Genomic DNA, 19106 nt, shown 5'->3' on the forward strand with positions numbered 1-19106 from the left:
GCCACAAGGACACCACCACCATCAGCCACATTGCTCTATTCAAGTCATGCCAGCTGATGTCCATGCCGAAGCCTGTGGTTACACTAATTGTCCATGGAGTCTGCACACTCTAATGAGAAGCTCAATCATAATATGTCCCCAATACAACCTGGGAATCTTAGTTTCCTGAATTTCAGCACCTAAAAATATTAAAGCCCTACACTCACGAGGGTTCAAAGAGGCCCAAGAGCTCACTGTGTACCGCCTTCTGCCTGATGTTTCACCCGTGAACACAAGGATCTGAGGTTTTTCAAAATTACAGCTTGTATTTTATGTCAAGGGCTTCAGATGTTATTTTTCAATGTAAATGCCAATGGATAGAAGTATCTCAGAACTACAGGGAAAGGTTGTACTTGGCTTACTTAGTACATTTTTAAAACTGGAAAATTCTTTCACTCTTTGTAAAGAAACAAAAGCATCTTGGGGAGTCCCTGGTGGTCCAGTGGTTAGGAATCGGCACTTTCACTGTCAGGGGCCCAGTTCCATCCCTGGTCAGGGAACTAAGATCCGGCAAGCCATGCAGTACGGCCAAAAAAAAAAATAAATAAAAACAAAAAAACCTCACAAATGCATCTCTGAAATGCTCAAATGACAGTAATCTTCTACCTCCCCCCCTACTATTTTTTTTTTTTTTTTTTTTTTTTTTTTGCGGTACGCAGGCCTCTCACTGCTGTGGCCTTTCCTGTTGTGGAGCACAGGCTCCGGATGCGCAGGCTCAGAGGCCATGTCTCACGGGCCCAGCCGCTCCGCGGCATGTGGGATATTCCCAGACCGGGGCATGAACCCGTATCCTCTGCATCGGCAGGCGGACTCCCAACCACTGTGCCACCAGGGAAGCCCTCCTACTATGTATTTTTACAATGAAAAATATATTCCTGGACACTGATGATAAAATATAGAATGCAGTTCCACTAACTCTCATTGCAGCTACTTTCAGCAGTATATGCATATAATTTAAATACTATATGTACCTCTATACAAATTAGGGCATTTAATATTATTTATGAATAATTCCATGATTCCAAAAAGCCTTCTATTCCTCTTTCCCTCAATAGCTGATCAAAACAAAGCAAAACAAAAGCAAAACAAAGAACAAAACAAAAAAACCACCCTCTGAATTCTCCAAGTGAAATGCAAATAAAACTCCCAAAGGAAGAGTGGGCTGAAAGAAAACTACCTGATGTGGGAGTTTTGCCAAAACTTGCCAAGATACAGGAAGAACATTATGTTGGAAATGCAAAAAACAACTCAACATTCTTGGCAGGCGTACATTTTAGCCTAGGCACAAGAAGAGTTCATCTGAAATGCAAACTAGAGTTGCATTAAATATGCTTTTTTTTTTGCCATTCAACAAGCTTTGTCTTAATGGCAAAAGCAATTCTAAAATTAGATGAATACTTAAACTTTACTATGGAAATAAATGATGCTGTTCTAGAAGTCTTCCATGACAAGAAAAATATGCTGTGAGGAGTTACTGAATTCCTTATTTTCCTACCCAGAACAATTCTCTACTCGCCTGATATTTTCAGGCAATGGTTCCACAGAATTAAACATGGCCTTCCCCCTTCTAATAGCAAAACCCCAAACAAAACTTAAACTGTGTCTTCTCTGCATGCTATAGTTAATGGGCCTTCATTATGCTTAATGTACTTTTAATAGTTTCCTATGGCAAGATGGTGATATTAAATGTGGGAATAAAATATCCATGCTACAACCTGGAATTTGCTATAGTGCCTTTCTGCTGAGGACTCAAATCACTTCACACACATTCTCGCTCACTATCTCCTGGAGGTGCATTACATGCGTTTTACAGTTGAGGACACCGAGGTATATAGAATGACTAAGGATCTGAGGTCATTTCCACAGCTCAGCTGAGCACGGCCTGGATGCCTTCCCCAGCAGGAGTGAGCACCCTCCCCTCCAGGCCAGGAAGCCCCCATGGTGGCTGCACTGGCTTCTCAGGACCACAACTGATCCCAAGCTCACTTGCTTTTCCTTCATGGAATCACCTCCCTTACCTGGACGCCATCAGATGCAGGGATGTAACTTGCCCTTTTAAACGTGTCTGTCACATTCCTGAGGATTTCCACGGACATCAGAAGATCACCTGCATAGAAGTTTTTCCTCTGAGTTAAATCCAGCAGCGTCTTGGTGACCTGGGACATCCCATCACCTGCCAGCATTCTCTGCCCTTTCGCAAGGTGTTCTTTGATCTGTGATGGTCAAAAGAGTGGAATAAACATCAGAATCTTCATTACTGTTTCTTCATCAAACGAATGTATTTAAAACTGCAGGGACAACATTCCAATAGCACAGAAAGACCTGGGAGGATTTCAAAACTAAGTTGTGTGTACCCCAAACTCACATGGATAGACCTCCGCATCCATGTCCACACTTTGGCTAACTTGACGGACTTGCCTTTTCTAGTTTTCAGAAAACATAATTTAACACTTTGCAGAAAGCATGTGTTAATTTATGTTTTTAATTGAAATATAAATAAAAATAGTTTTGCACGTGGTAAACAGGGGAGATTGTTCAGTGAGGTGTGAGCAGAGATGGGAGATTATAAACACTTCAAAATATCCTTTTATATTAACAAGCTGAGGTTAATAATTTTTGCCTCACCCCTTAAAATAAAGACATCTTTATACAGCAGCAAAAATAAAAAAGAGATTTCACAGGGGCATTTAGCTTAAGAAAGACATTTAGTTAAACTTTAAAGGACTACTATGACAGAAATGACTGAAAGCTGGATTATTTTGGCTTTATTTAAAAAAATATACAGCAAGAACAACAAAAAACCTCTCAGCTAGGTTTTCAGCAGCAGAATGAACTATTGAGATGCAAGCGTAAATTAGTCTGATGGCCAGGGAAACATGCTGTCAGTTTTCATATTTGCTTATCCTCCAGCCCAAGGGAAGAAAATCAACTTATCATGTGGAAGAATGTTAAGGAAAGAGAAGGTAAAGTGACAGCACAGATCTGTAATACGTTTACTTGTTTACTAAAAGGTTAATTGTTGTCATCGCATTGTTAAATTTATGATAATGATGAGTTATCAAAGGATTATGAAATAACCAAGAACTCACACACCAGAGAAAGACTGGACTAGAAAGGTTAAAGTGTAATAACTATAATCATCAATTTCCCATTAAAGAAAGTGCCAACAAATTCTTTGAAGTAGGGCAGCCAATCTGAGCGAATCCTAAAGTTAGGAATTTTCTTTAAAATGGATTTTAAAAAGTGCTACCTTGACACTTCAGATATTTAACTTTTCTCTAGTCTCTAAAGCTGTGTCTAAAAATATTTTGGGAAAATTAAAATCTTCAGAGACATTCTCTGTTCCCATCGTGTTATATTAAAAAAAACATAACATATATAGGGAGTGTGTTTCTTGCCATTTTCTTATTTCATTTCTCTCCTGTCTTCCCTCAGTGGCAGCCATCAACCCCTGACTAAAGCCAGAGGATGGGTGAGACATCAGTGATCTAGTCCTTGCTGATCTCGGTGGTCTCAATGCCCATCTTAATCAAGATGCAGACACTGTTGGCCAATCATAAAGGATGCTGAACTCCAGTAGAAGCCAGCTAGTGCACCACAATGATGTGTGCTATCAGGTTGACCTTCAGTCCTGCTTCTAAATTAGTGATAACTCTTTGCAATTTCCTGTTCAGGTCATGTGTGCCATAACATCCTATTTTTACACTGGATATGCTAACCTCCTCCCTTATATTGTCTCATGTTTATACACCACTCAAATAGTCCTGGTTTTTCTAAATATCTAAACAGAAACAATCAACTCCTTGTCTGTGCTGTCTCTTAATCCTTGTATACACCAACCACTTTATCACACTGAATTAAATATAATCATTTGCTTATATGTCTTCTGTGGGTGGTCTTTCCGAACCTTGAGGGTAGGTTCCCTGCCTTCTTCACAGCCTTAGAACACAGCACTGTAAAAGTTTGGTAGAGTGAATTCAGTTACGATATTCTAACTAGTGCTTTATGACAAAGTACGATGGAATGGGCTTTGGAGCCGGGGCTGCCTAGGTTTTTATTTAAACTTTTCAACTTATTATTTATGTAATTGAAGCCATCAGAGACTCAGTTTTTCATGTATCTTCTAAGCCTTGAAAAATATGCCTATATGGTTAAAAGTTTTAAAAATCATTAAAAAAAAATTCAAGTGAACTCGTACAAGCCTACCATAGTCAGCACAGCTACTGCACACGGGAAAGCTCCCTGCTTCATCATGGTCTGTGTGCCCTACATGATCTGGTTCCTGGAGACTGCTAACACTTTCCCTCTGATTCACTGTGCTCTGGTCACTCTGGTCTCTTTGATCTTCCTCAACAACATTTCATACAGGCCTGTCTCAGGGCCTTTGCATGTGCTTTTCCTTTTGCCTGGAGCAGTCTTTCCACAGAGATCCACATGATTTTGTCATTTCCTCAGAGAGGTCTTATCTGACTTCCTATCTAAAATGGTATCTTTGTCATTCTCAATGATCTTACCCTTCTATTTATTTACATATTAATTTATGTATCTCACCTTTATAAAAAAATATTCACTTTTCTTCTTAGTGCTCAACCTTACCTACCACTGTGCATCTATCTTTTGGATTATTTGTTTTTCTGCTTCCCTCATTAGAACTTGTGAAAGAAGAGATTTTGTGTATTTTATTTACTGTTACATTCCAGTACCTAGAAGACTTACTTAATATTTTGGACAAAAGAATTAATGAACAAATGATTGAATGAGTCCTTCTAAACTCATGTGAAGTCATGGGATTAAGTTAGGCACACTTGGAAGCCGTCCTAAACTGTTCATCAACATAGTCCATAGAAAACACTGGTATCAAACAGCATGAGATAAATCAACTACCTGACCTACAGAGACAGTGCAGCTCCTGGGCTCAAAAGTGTCTGCTTCAGCAGGTGGAGTGTGAAATGCTGAAGAGAAATGAAATTAATAAGGTCTATGTTAAAAAATGTCATAGAATTCAGTGTTCAGTTTGGTGATGGAAATGCAAACCACAGCTGAGATGCTCAAAACCAAGGAGCACTTAGACTGTTCTCCACTAGGGATGTGGTGAAGCAACGGTCGCCAAGGTAAACTTCGTCTGACTACTCAACTCAGCTCCCTATCTGTTATTTTGGCAACACCTACCTATGTCTGTGAGGGTCTAACTCAGGTAGACAAAATTCATCCTTCCCCACAAACAAAAGCATCACAACATTGACTTGAACCTTGAGGAATACAACAGTCAGACATGTTTTCTGTTTGCAGTAAAAATAACACAGAAGGCTTTGGATGGCTCAGCTAATCAGAGCTAGGAAAGGCAGTCTTTCACGTCTGGGTCAGCACCAAATGTGGCCCAGTTAGTAATAAATTAATAACATTACTGCCATCTGACAGCTGGAATGAACTGTTCTCAGTCCTGATCTTTGGAGACAGATGTGCCCAGACCACAACACCAGCTCCCACAATTGGCACTAATTAGCATCCTTCCTGGCATTGTCAGTGGAAGGCACCCAGCCAAGGCATAACAATACCTTGTAATGTTTGTACACACTAGCATAGGCTACTGGTAGCATTTATGAAGGATGTAAAGGGTGTTCAGATAAGACAGATCCAGAACATATTTAGGTGGAAAACAATTCCAGTCTCTTGACCTTCCTTCTCTATCAGAAGAGTCCTTACCTTGTGCCTACCCTTTCACTACTTTTTTCTAGAATAACAAATCCATGTTTATCTGCTGGACTGTTCTGGATGAAGAAATAGAGTTCAGATTGTGTTTGCTCACCTCATCTTTCTCTATTTTCACACTGTTCCTTTACTTGCATCCTTAATTTTCATCTCCATGATTTAACCCTATGATTAACCTCTATGACTTTGAATCCCACCTGTTCTTCAATCTTCATTCTTCTCCAATCTTTCCCTCTCTCAAAAATATGGCCTGATTTGGGTATCCTATTTAAATACCAACACCTCATGTTGCTCTATCCTTTCAATTAGTCTTCATTGTTTCTCTTCAAAATCAAAATCAGAGGTATGAAATCTGATTTGAAACCCACAACTCTTTACGTTGCAAATTAAACTCAATAATTACCTACTAAGCATTCTCTCTGGAAATCGTACTAGTATATTATGTTTAAAGAACTGTTGGAGCCATAAAACCTGAATTTAAATGTAGTTCTAATATTTACTACTTAGGAACACTGGACAGATCTTTCCTAGAATCATTTGATTTGTCTGTAAAAAATAGCAAATATCATAGAATGCTGTTATGATGGGTTACTGCAAAGATAGAGATTAAAATTAGACACAGTGACTCTTTCTCTTCCTTATTTTTCATCTTCAATTTCTAGTTCCTCTAAATACTAGCTATGTAATGTCTCTCATATCTATCCTTCTTACCTCTGGGCGAGATGGAGCCTGGAACATGTCTTCAATACCTATCATCACACTCTTTTACTTAGGCTCCTAACTGGTTTTACTGAGTCTTTCCCCAAGCTAAACTATCTTGCCTTTCACATGTCTGGACATATCACTTCTCTGCTAAAAATAATAATTTAAAAATCCATCATAAAATCCATCCATTTTCATATTAAATCAAATATACCCTCCATTATTTGATGTATGAGGCCAAACAAATATAATCTTAACCAACAATTCCAATCTTTTCTCTATCTCATTTTATCCACCCAACCCTATTCTCCCATTATTTCTATTGTTAGTGATTATTTCAGTCCCACATTTCCATCTTTATAGCTACTTAATAATTCAATCACTTTGTTTCTGAATTCCTCACGGTAGTCTTTACTATTATTATTTTTGATTTTTCAAACTGGTGATAGGAGATTTGTTCAAGATGGCGGAGTAGAAGGATGTGCGCTCACTCCTTCCAAGAGCACCAGAATCACAACTAACTGCTGAACCATCATCGACAGGAAGACACTGGAAATTAACAAAAAAGATGCCCCACATCCAAAGACAAAGGAGAAGTTGTAATAAGACAGTAGCAGGGGTACAATCACAATAGAATCAAACCCTATAACCACTGGTTGGGCAAGTCACAGACTGGAGAACAATTATACTACAGAAGTCCACCCACTGGAGTGAAGGTTCTGAGCCCCACATCAGGCTGCCTAACCTGTGGGTCCAGCAATGGGAGGAGGAATCCCCAGAGAATCAGACTTTGAAGCCCAGTGGGATTTGATTGCAGGATTTCAAAAGGACTGGGGGAAATAGAGACTCCACTTTGGAGAGCCCACACAAAGTCTTGTGTGCACCAGGACCCAGGGGAGGGAGTAGGGACCCCACAGGAGACTGAACCAGACCTACCTGCTACTGTTGGGGGGTCTCCTGCAGAAGCAGGGCATGGCTGTGGCTCACTGTGGGGATAAGGACACTGGCAGCAAAAGTTCTGGGAAGGACTGAATGGCGTGAGCCCTGAGCCCCACCAAAGAGCCTGTAAGCTCCAGTGCTTGGTCACCTCAGGCCAAACAACAAACAGGGAGGGAACACAGCCCCACCCATCAACAGAAAAGTGGATTAAAGTTTTACTGAGCTCTGCCCACCAGAGCAATACCCAGCTCTACCCACCAGCAGTCCCTCCCACCAGGAAGCTTGCACAAGCCTCTTAGATAGCCTCATCCACCAGAGGGAAGAGAGCAGAAGCAAGAAGAACTACAATCCTGCAGCCTGTGGAATGGAAACCACAGTCACAGAAAGAGAGAAAAAATGAAAAGGCAGAGGATTATGTCCCAGATGAAGGAATCAGGTAAAACCATAGAAAAACAACTAAATGAAGTAGAGATAGGCAATCTTCCAGAAAAGGAATTCAGAATAATGATAGTGAAGATGATCAAGGATTTTGGAAAAAGAATGGAGGCAAAGATCGAGAAGATGCAAGAAATGTTTAACAAAGACCTAGAAGAATTAAAGAACAAACAAAGATGAACAATACAATAACTGAAATAAAAAATACACTAGAAGGAGTCAATAGCAGAATAACTGAGGCACAAGAATGGATAAGTGCCTGGAAGACAGAATGGTGGAAATCACTGCCACAAAACAGAATAATGAAAAAAAGAATGAAAAGAAATGAAGACAGCCTAAGAGACATTTGGGACGGCATTAAATGCACCAACAATCACATTATAGGGGTCCCAGAAGGAGAAGAGAGAGAGAAAGGAGCCGAGAAAATATTTCATGAGATTATAGTCCCAAACTTCCCTAACATGGGAAAGGAAATAGCCACCCAAGTCCAGGAAGCACAGAAAGTCCCAGTTAGGATAAACCCAAGGAGAAACATGCTGAAACACATTGTAATCAAACTGACAAAAATTAAAGACAAAGAAAAAAAATTAAAATCAACAAGGGAAAAATGACAAATAACATAAAAGGGAAATCCCAAAAGGTTAACAGCTGATTTCTCAGCAGAAATTCTGCAAGCCAGAAGGGAGTGGCATGATATATTTAAAATGATGAAAGGGAATAAACTACAACCAAGAATACTCTACCCAGCAAGGCTCTCATTCAGATTTGACAGAGAAATCAAAAGCTTTACAGACAAGCAAGCAAACCTAAGAAAATTCAGCACCACCAGAACAGCTTTGCAACAAATGCTAAAGGAACTCCTCTAGGTGGGAAAGAGATTAGCAACCTAAAACAGTCCTGTACATATACAGACTGCTATATCAAAACTTCAAGGTAACAGCAAACCCCCCAAAAACAGTAGATACACACACAAAAAAGAAAAAGCAACCCAAAGACAACACTAAAGATGGTCATCAAACCACAGGAGGAGAGAACAAAAGAGGAAGGAAAGAAAAAAAACCTACAAAAAAAAAAAACCCAAACAATTAAGAAAATGGCAATAGGAACACACATATCGATAATTACCTTAAATGTAAATGGATTAAATGCTCCAACCAAAAGACATAGTCTGGCTGAATGGATATGAAAACAAGCCCTGTATATATGCTGTCTACAAGAGACTCACCTCAGACCTAGGAATACATACAGACTGAAAGTGATGGGATGGAAGAAGGTATTCCATGCAAATGGAAATCAAAAGAAAGCTGGAGTAGCAATACTCATATCAGACAAAATAGACTTAAAAATAAAGACTGCTATGAGTCAAAGAAGGACAATACATAACAGCCAAGGGATCAAACCAAAAAGAAGATATAACGATTGTAAACATATATGCACCCAACATAGGAGGACCTCAATATATAAGGCAAATATTAAGAGCCATAAGGGGAGAAATTGAAAGTAACACAATAGAAGTGGGGAAATTTAACACCCCACTTTCATCAATGGACAGATCATCCAGACAGAAAATCAGTAAGGAAACGCAAGCTTCAAATGACACATTAGACCAGATGGACTTAATTTACATTTATAGAGCACTCAATCCAAAAGCAGAAGAATACACGTTCTTCTCAAGTGCACATGGAACATTCTCCAGGATTGACCACATCCTGGGCCACAAAGTTAGCCTTGGTAAATTTAAGAAAATTGAAATCATATCAACCATCTTTTCTGACCACAGCACTATGAGATTAGAAATAAACAACAATAAATGGTAATAATTATTTTAACATCTTTCTTGGAGTATAATTGTTTTACAATTGTGTTAGTTTCTGCTGTATAACAAAGTGAATCAGCTATACGTATACATATATCCCCATATCTCCTCCCTCTTGTGGCTCCCTCCCACCCTCCTTATCCAACCCCTCTGTGTGGTCATAAAGCACCAAGATGATCTCCCTGTGCTATGCAGCTGCTTCCCACTAGCTTTCTATTTTATATTTGGTAGTGTATATATATCAAAGCTACTCTCCCTCTTTGTCCCAGCTTACCCTTCCCCCTACCCATGTCCTCAAGTCCATTATCTATGTCTGTGTCTTTATTCCTGTCCTGCCCCAAGGTTCATCAGAACCTTTTTTTTTTTAATTCCATATATATGTGTTAGCATATGGTATTTGTTTTTCTCTTTCTGACTTACTTTACTCTATATGACAGATTCTAGGTCCATCCACCTCACTACATATAGTTCAATTTCGTTTCTTTTCATGGCTGAGTAATATTCCATTGCATATATGTGCCACATCTTTTTATCCATTCATCTGTCAATGGACACTTAGGTTGCTTCCATGTCTTGTCCTGGCTATTGTAAATATTGCTGTAATTAATATTGCAGTATATGTCTCTATTTGAATTATGGTTTTCTCAGGGTCTTATGCCCAGTAGTGGGATTGCTGGGTCATAGGGTAATTCTATTTTTAGCTCTTTAACGAACCTCCATACTGTTCTCCATAGTGGCTGTATCAATTACATTCCTACCAACAGTGCAAGAGGGTTCCCTTTTCGCCACTTCCTCTCCAGCATTTATTGTTTGTAGATTTTTGGATGATGGACATTCTTACAGGTGTGAGATGATACCTCATTGTAGTTTTCATTTGCATTTCTCTAATGATTATTGATGCTGAGCATCCTTTCATGTGTTTGTTGGAAATTTGCATATCATCTTTGGGAAAATGTTCGTTTAGGTCTTCTGCCCATTTTTAGATTGGGTTATTGGGTTTTTTGATATTGAGCTGCATGAGCTGCTTGTGTATTTGGGAGATTATGCCTTTGTCAGTTGCTTCGCTTGCAAATATTTTCCCGCATTCTGAGGGTTATCTTTTCATTTGGTTTATGGTTTCCTCTGCTGTGCAAAAGCTTTTAAGTTTCATTAGGTCTCATTTGTTTGTTTTTATTTCCATTTCTCTAGGAGGTGGGTCAAAAAGGACCCTTGATTTATGTCATAGAGTGTTCTGCCTATGTTTTCCTCTAAGAGTTTTATAGTGTCTGGGCTTATATTTAGGTCTTCAATCCATTTTGAGTTTATTTTTGTGTATGGTGTTAGGAAGTGTTCTTATTTCATTCTATTATATGTAGCTGTCCTGTTTTCCCAGCACTGCTTATTGAAGAGGCTGTCTTTTCTCTAATGTATATTCTTGCCTCCTTTATCAAAGATAAGGTGACCATATGTATGTGAGTTTATCTCTGGGCTTTCTAACCTGTTCCATTTATCTATATTTCTGTTTCTGTGCCAGTACCATACTGTCTTGATTACTGTACCTTTGTAGTATAGTCTGAAGTCAGGGAGCCTGATTCCTCCAGCTCCATTTTTCGTTCTCAAGATTGCTTTGGCTATTCGGGATCTTTTGTGTTTCCATACAAATTGTGAAATATTTTGTTCTACTTCTGTGAAAAATGCCATTGCTAGTTTGATAGGGATTGCATTGAATCTGTAGATTGCTTTGGGTAGTTTCATCATTTTCACAATGTTGATTCTTCCAATCCAAGAGCATGGTATATCTCTCCATTTGTTTGTACCATTTTTAATTTCTTTCATCAGTGTCTGATAGTTTTCTGCATAGTGTCTGATAGTTTTGTCTCCTTACGTGGGTTTATTCCTGGGTATTTTACATTTATTGTTGCAGTGCTAAATGGGAGTGTTTCCTTAATTTTTCTTTCAGATTTTTCATCTTTAATGTACAGGAATGCAAGAGATTTCTGTGCCTTAATTTTGTATCCTGATACTTTACAACATTCATTGATTATCTATAGTAGTTTTCTTGTAGCATCTTTAGGATTCTCTATGTATAGTATCATGTCATCTGCAAACAGTGACAGCTTTACTTCTTCTTTTCTGATTTGGCTTCCTGTTATTTCTTTTTCTTCCCTGATTGCTTTGGCTAAAACTTCCAAAATTATGTTGAATAATAGTGAAGAGAGTGGGCAGCGTTTTCTTCTTCCTGATGTTAGAGGAAATTGTTTCAGTTTTTCACCATTGAGACTGATGCTGCCTGTGGGGTTGTCAGATATGGCCTTTATTATGTTGAGGTAGGTTCTCTCTTTGCTCACTTTCTGTAGAGTTTTTATCATAATTGGGTGCTGAATTCTGTCAAAAGCTTTTTCTGCATCTATTGAGATGATCATATGGTTTTTATCCTTCAATTTGTTAATATGGCTTATCACATTGATTGATTTGTGTATATTGAAGAATCCTTGAATTCCTGGGATAAACCACACTTGATCACGTTGTATGATTCTTTTCATGTGCTGTTGGATTCTGTTTGCTAGTATTTTGTTGAGGATTTTTGCATCTGTGTTCATCAGTGATATTGGCCTGTAGTTTTCTTTTTTTGTGACATCTTTGTCTGGTTTTGGTATCAGGGTGATGGTGGCCTCTTAGAATGAGTTTGGGAGTGTTTCTCCCTCTGCTATATTTTGGAAGAGTTTCAGAAGGATAGGTGTTAGCTCTTCTCTAAATGTTTGATAGAATTCACCTGTGAAGGCATCTGGTCCTAGACTTCTGTTTGTAGGAAGATTTTTAATCACAGTTTCAATTTCAGTGCTTGTGATTGGTCTGTTTATATTTTCTATTTCTTCCTGGTTCAGTCTTGGAAGGTTGTTCTTTTCTTAGAATTTGTCCATTTCTTCCCGGTTGTACATTTTATTGGTATATAGTTGCTTGTGGTAATGTCTCATGATCCTTTGTATTTCTGCATTGTCATTTTCATTTCAAATTCTATTGATTTGAGTTTTTCCTTTTTTTTTCTTGATGAGTCTGGCTAATGGTTTATCAATTTTGTTTATCTTCTCAAAGAACCAGCTTTTAGTTGCATTGATCTTTGCAATCATTTCCTTCATTTCTTTTTCATTTATTTCTGATCTGATCTGTATGATTTCTTTCTGTCTGCTAATGTGGGGTTTTTTTGTTCTTCTTTATCTAATTGCTTTAGGTGTAAGGTTAGGTTGTTCATTTGAGATTCTTCTTGTTTCTTGAGATATGATTGTATGGCTATAAACTTCCCTCTTAGAACTGTTTTTGCTGCATCTCCTAGGTTTTGGGTCATCGTGTTTTCATTTTCATGTATTTCTAGGTATTTTTTTATTTCCTCTTTGATTTCTTCAGTGAACTCCTGGTTATTTAGTAGTGTATTGTTTAGCCTCCATGTGTTTGTACTTTTTACAGTATTTTTCCTGTAATTGATATCTAGTCTCATAACGTTGTGGTTGTAAAAGATACTAGATAGAATTTCAATTTTTTAAAACTTACCAAGGCTTGATTTGTGACCCAAGATATGATCTCTCCTGGAGAATGTTCCATGAGCACTTGAGAAGAAAGTGTATTCTGCCACTTTTGGGTGGAATGTTCTATAAATATCAATTAAATGTATCTGGTCTATTGTGTCATTTAAAGCTTGTGTTTCCTTATTTGTTTTCTGTTTTGATGATCTGTCCATTGTTGTAATTGGGCTGTTCAATTCCCCTACTATTATTGTGTTACTGCCCTTTCGTTCTTCTAGGTCCTTGTTAACTGTTTCGTGTATTTTCTCCATTCTAATTCCAAGATTTTGGATCATGTTTACTATCATTACTCTGAATTGTTTTTCAGGTAGACTGCCTATTTCCTCTTCATTTGTTTGGTCTAGTGGTTTTTTACCTTGCTCCTTCATCTGCTGTATATCTTTCTGTCTTCTCATTTCGTTTAACTTACTGTGTTTGGGGTCTCCTTTTTTCAGGCTGCTGGTTTGTAGTTTCCATTGTTTTTGTTGTCTGCCCCCAGTGAGTAAGGTTGGCTCAGTGGCTTGTGTAGGCTTCCTGGTGGAGGGGACTTGTGCCTGTGTTTTGGTGGATGAGGCTGGATCTTGTCTTTATTGTGGGCAGTGTCTCGTCTGGCAGTATGTTTTGTGGTGTCTGTGAACTTACTATGAGTTTAGGCAGCCTCTCTGCTAATGGGTTGGGTTGTGTTCCTGTCTTTCTAGTTGTTTGGCATAGGGCATCCAGCACTGGAGCTTGCTAGCCATTGGGTGGAGCTGGGTCTTAGTGTTGAGACTGAGATCTCTGGGAGAGCTTTCATCATTTGATATTACATGGGGCTGGGAGGTCTCTCATGGTCCAATGTCCTGAACTCAGCTCTCCCACCTCAGAGGCTCAGTGCTGACACCAGGCCAGAGCAACAAGACCCTGTCAGTGACATGGCCAGGTACATGGGGATTTTCTCACCTTTTACAAAGTCTGAAGTCTTCTGCCAGCCTTCAGTAGGTGTTCTGTAGGAGTTGTTCCACATGTACATGCATTTTTGATGTATTTGTGGGGAGGAAGGTGATCTCCACATCTTACTCCTCCACCATCTTGAAGGTCCCCCTGCAATAGTAGACTCCACTGATGATGCCAACCTCTGCAAGAGCTACAGGTGCAGAGGCATTTTTTTCAGAGCGTTTGCAGCTTGCTTTTTTTTTTCTTGTCCTTTGTGCTTCATTTAGTTTCACTTGTTCACAGGGTGCTTCATGCAGAGGCCTCACACCCTGCACTTCAGATCAGAGTGCCTAGTGAGAAATGGTTGTGCCAACACCTCAGCTTGGCCAGTGGTAATAATTTTAATCCAATCTATTTATTCACTATTACTTTTTAACCATTGCTTCTTACATTCTCTTCTTCTTTCTGAGCATAGTTTCCTTTTTTCTAACCTTTTAGGAGTTGTTTTAGTAAGGTTCTGTGAATGGTAACTCTTTCAATCTTTGACTTCCTTTTTTTAAAGTTATACTCACTTTCAGTTGATCTTTTTCATGGGAGTGTTTATTTTTCCCTTTGCATTTTCATAATATGACTTAGTGCCTCCACTGTTGCAAAGTAGACAGCTGATATTCTGTAAATTACCAGTCTTTTCTTTGTGGTAGCTTTAGTGTTTTTCTTTGTGTTTTTAGTACAATGAGGATTAAGTTTATGTGGATTTTCATGTATTTATTCATGATTCTTTTTAATCTGAATATATTATCTGTCTTCACTCTGGAAAATTCTTAAGCACTAACTCATAGAATGTTGCTTCTCCTGCAATCTCTATGTAGTCTCTTTCTGGAATACATTTCCATTATATTATATACATTTCTGTTAACTGTATACTAAATTATCTCTTTTTACTCTTCATTTTCTAAGTTCTCCTTTATGATTTTCATTTCTTTATCTATTCTGGCTTCTGAGTGATCTTTTTCCAAACCTAACTTCTGATCACTAATTCTTTCTTCAATTGTGTCTAATTGTCTCTTTATTCTGTTTATTAATTTCAATGACAATATTTTCCACGTATAGAAGTTCTAGTTCATCTTTTTCACAGTCTTTCATTTCTGAACTGTGCTTTCTGTTCTTTCTTTTATTGCTCAAATTATTTTAAACAAATATGTAATAATTTCTTTCATATTTTCTAATATTTCTACTTCTTGCATTGCTAATTTTCTTGATTCTTGCATTTGATAATTCTCCCTCATGATATTTGTAATTATTGCCAACTCATATTCATTAAGTGTGTTTATCCTTTAAGACCCACATGTTGTTGTTTTGTGAAAGAGTTCTAAAAAACTAGCTTTGAGTATGTTTCTCTGAGGGTGAGGGCCTCAGGCAGTTCAATGATACTGGATCATTTTATGTTAATTTCCATGTTAATTCTTCTGTTTATGGTTCAGCTAAGAGTTTCAGTTTCTGAAAGGTCATTTCTTTCCTCTTCCTCCCAAAACCTTGTATAAATTTAAATTTCTTAGACATATCCTAGACCTACAGAGTTTTTCTTGCCCATGAAGCCAGAGCAATCAAGATAGTGCCAGCTTGTTGCAGGGAGCTAGGTATAGTATCATGACTTGTGTGGAAAGGGCTCTTGTGAGCAAACCCAAGACAGCTTTAGAATCTCAGCCGCCAGTACCTAGGACTCACATATAATCTGAAACTGTCCCAGGCTGTTGAAGCATCAGCTTTCTCCTATCACTCTGGCTTTCACTTTTTCCCCCTCATTTCTGATATCTAAGTATTTCTCTGTCTTTCTTTTGAGCTCAGTGATAACATAATATTTGAAAATATATTCTTGCTGTAGTTTATGCAGAACCTCAGTATGATCTGTGAAGTACTAGCTTGGTCCATCCCACTGTTCCTCTCCTGCTGCAGTTCCCTAATACCAACCAGAATGAACTATTCACCGTTCCCCAAAGAAAGCCCATAGATCCTGCTCTTACTCCCCGACTTATGTGCTTCTATAAATTTAAATGCTTTCCCCAGAACCTTTTGTTAAATTGTTTTCTTTTCTCCTTCCTGAATTCTTTTCAGATAACTGCAATCATTATATGATCTCTACTTTCAAACCTCATATAAGAAATCTTGCTCTATCTTATATTATTATAGTGTTTATGTTCTTATCTTATACATTCTATTAGACCATAAACTCCTAAAGGGCCTGTAGTTTCTTTTTTCAATTTGTTTACCCTGTAATTTCCAGCACATTGTCTGACACACAGAAATATACTCTCAAAGTGCTTGTTAAATTAAACTGAAACCACAGAAGAATTTTCTTTTTCCTTTTATAACTATAATCCTCAAAAGTCAACAAGGTAAAAACATAGCTGTCCACAATTATTCAAAACAAAGAAGCATGTAATAATTAGAGAACATTTACATTTTCTGACAGAATTGTCTTTTAAATGATATCCAATTAATATAAATAGGCAAACTATTTCAGAAATTTTAAATTTCTACAGTTATAGTTACAGAATTTCTACCTTTTAAAAATAATGATAATTACAACAAAATATAGCATTTATTAAATGCCTATTTTATGGCAAGCATGGGACTATGTTTTACATAAATTATCTCATCTGAGTTTTAAAACGACCATTGGAGGTGCCATAATTATCCACATTTAACAGATGAAGATGTAGAGACACAGTGTGTTGACATGAGTCCCCCAGGATTGCCTAGCTCCTAAATTGTACCAAGATTTGAGCTCAAGCAGTTGGATTCCAGGGTCCATGCTCTTAACACCACACACTTAACTAGGTTTTATACAGCACTGTTGTTAGAGACTATCACAATGTTTAAATATTTAGAAGTCATCCTCAACCACGTTGGTTTTAAAGAGACACTAAATCTTTTTCATATGTAGAAAGAATATAAAAATCAAGAGGCTTGAAGAGCAACTTTCCAGGCTGTTGAGGTACTGTCAATTATTTGAGTAGTGGTCAGTATTTTTTAATGCAATGCAGAAATGTCCCTAAAGCCATTTACCAATATCTATAAAAGATTTTGTAGGTAGTTTTATTCAAGTGGAGAGAAAAGTCCCTATGGATACATCAAGGTTTCTGTTTCCCTTGGGCTTTATTTTTTTTTAATTCTCTTATTTTAGTCACTGAAGTAGTTCAGAAAGATTTATAATTTTAATATTTCCTATAAAATTATAATTGTCAGTGATTATATCTGCTCACATTGTTGTACTCTATGAACATGTTTTCTCCAAAGGACAAGCTTTAAAAGTTTCTGTGTCATTCACATTTAATACTGTTGACAAGATCAACAGTGAAAGGCAAAAAAAAAAAAGTCTCAAAATAGTTGCTTTTTATACTTCTGGATTAAGCCTCTTTGTTCTTTACATAGAGAGATGTGGTTAGGGTCATGGTTTAAAGAGTAAGTGTGTTTCTGAAATAACCTTATTTTTTTCACTTTATGCCTCCCACTGCCAGCCACAGTTGTCTCTATTGTGAATCCTAAAAAAAGGTTCATTGTAGTCACTCTGTGCAAATGACACACTTTAAACATTATATATTCATATATTATTTTCAGCTTCAACTCCTACAATCCATCTGTAAGGTATATTAAAGGTTCTCACAGCTCTAAGTGGCTTCAATTAAAAGATAATTATACAAGAAACTTCTTTTCATAAAGCAATGATCTAAATATACATCTTTTGCTTCAGTTAATAACTATCATTTTCTAAGACAAAAGTCACTCACTGAATGATAGTTTTAAATTATTTACAGGGGCTTCCCTGGTGGTGCAGTGGTTGGGAGTCTGCCTGCCAATGCAGGGGATGCGGGTTCGTGCCCCGGTCCGGGAGGATCCCACGTGCCGCAGAGCGGCTGGACCCGTGAGCCATGGCCGATGAGCCTGTGCGTCCAGAGCCTGTGCTACACAACGGGAGAGGCCACAGCAGTGAGAGGCCCGCGTACCACAAAAAAAAAAAAAAAAAAAAATTACAGGTTTATCTGGTGTCTCCAGGAAAGACAGAGATCATTCTGTATGGAAAAGAAAGTATATCTTTTGTTCTAGTACATGAATATTTCTCAATTTTCCCTATATTTGATATTAAAAAAAAATACATTCATCTTAGGGCTAGGACTTCAAATATGAAAAGACAATTCTCCTCTAGAGACAATGTGATAGGGAGATTTAGTTAAATATTACCCTACATAAATTATATATTATTGCCCAGAACCCAGGACGAAAAGCATTTGACCATAGGTGCATTGAGTATCATAATTTCTTGCCCCAGGAATTCCTGAAGTGAGAGAGAGGATGCCATGAATTTGAGGACTACAAGGTATTGTTATGAGAATAAACTGAGTCATGAAGAAAACTGAGCCGGGTATACACTGTGCATATTTCCTTATAAAACCTGGAAAGTTCCAAAGTAAGAATGAAAGCAGAGTAAACGTACCTCCTCACAAAAAAACTAGGAAGAGCTTTAATTTCTAGTCAAAATTTAAAAGTACAATTCCCGAGCATAGGCCATAGGTAGGTGGAATTTCTTTTCTTAACACCAAACAAATCTAGAATGATTATTAATATTCTGACGCAGGGGACAGCACTAGAGCATATGCATGAGCTCAAAGTAGTATGGTGGTTCCAGATCGGGACCCAAACTTTCAGGCACCTGCCCAATGGGAGGCAGAGCAATAAGTAACCCTCCTTCTCTGAGGCTTTTTCAATTCTGTTTCTGTTACTTGGTTTCCTAGTTCTAGAGATACTGCATCAGTCAGAATGGGATAGATTATGCTGTGATAACAAACAACTCCCAAATCTCAGTACCTAAAAACAAAAGATGTATTTCTCACTCACTTTACATATGCAACCCAGGTCGTCAGGGAGGCTCTGTTCATGCTAGTCACTCAGGGGCTTAGGATGACAGAGGATGAAGTATTTTGCACTGGCAAGGACATTCCCAAGCCTGAAATAAGAAAGAT

At 37.9% G+C, this 19106-nt stretch overlaps 1 protein-coding gene across 1 annotated transcript in view; it reads right to left on the reverse strand.

Moving 5' to 3' along the window:
* Positions 1 to 19106, reverse strand: part of ADGRB3 (adhesion G protein-coupled receptor B3) — a gene marked incomplete at both ends in the record, with an annotated part of 792585 nt that overhangs the window by 411730 nt on the left and 361749 nt on the right. Inside the window, one exon of the mRNA XM_081251355.1 lies at positions 2058 to 2252. Coding sequence (XP_081107481.1) covers positions 2058 to 2252 — 195 coding nt within the window. The remainder of the gene's footprint in view (positions 1 to 2057; positions 2253 to 19106) is intronic.

The sequence above is a fragment of the Mesoplodon bidens genome, assembly GCF_964165515.1.
Source record: "Mesoplodon bidens genome assembly, chromosome: 12".
Taxonomy (NCBI): Eukaryota; Metazoa; Chordata; class Mammalia; order Artiodactyla; family Ziphiidae; genus Mesoplodon; species Mesoplodon bidens.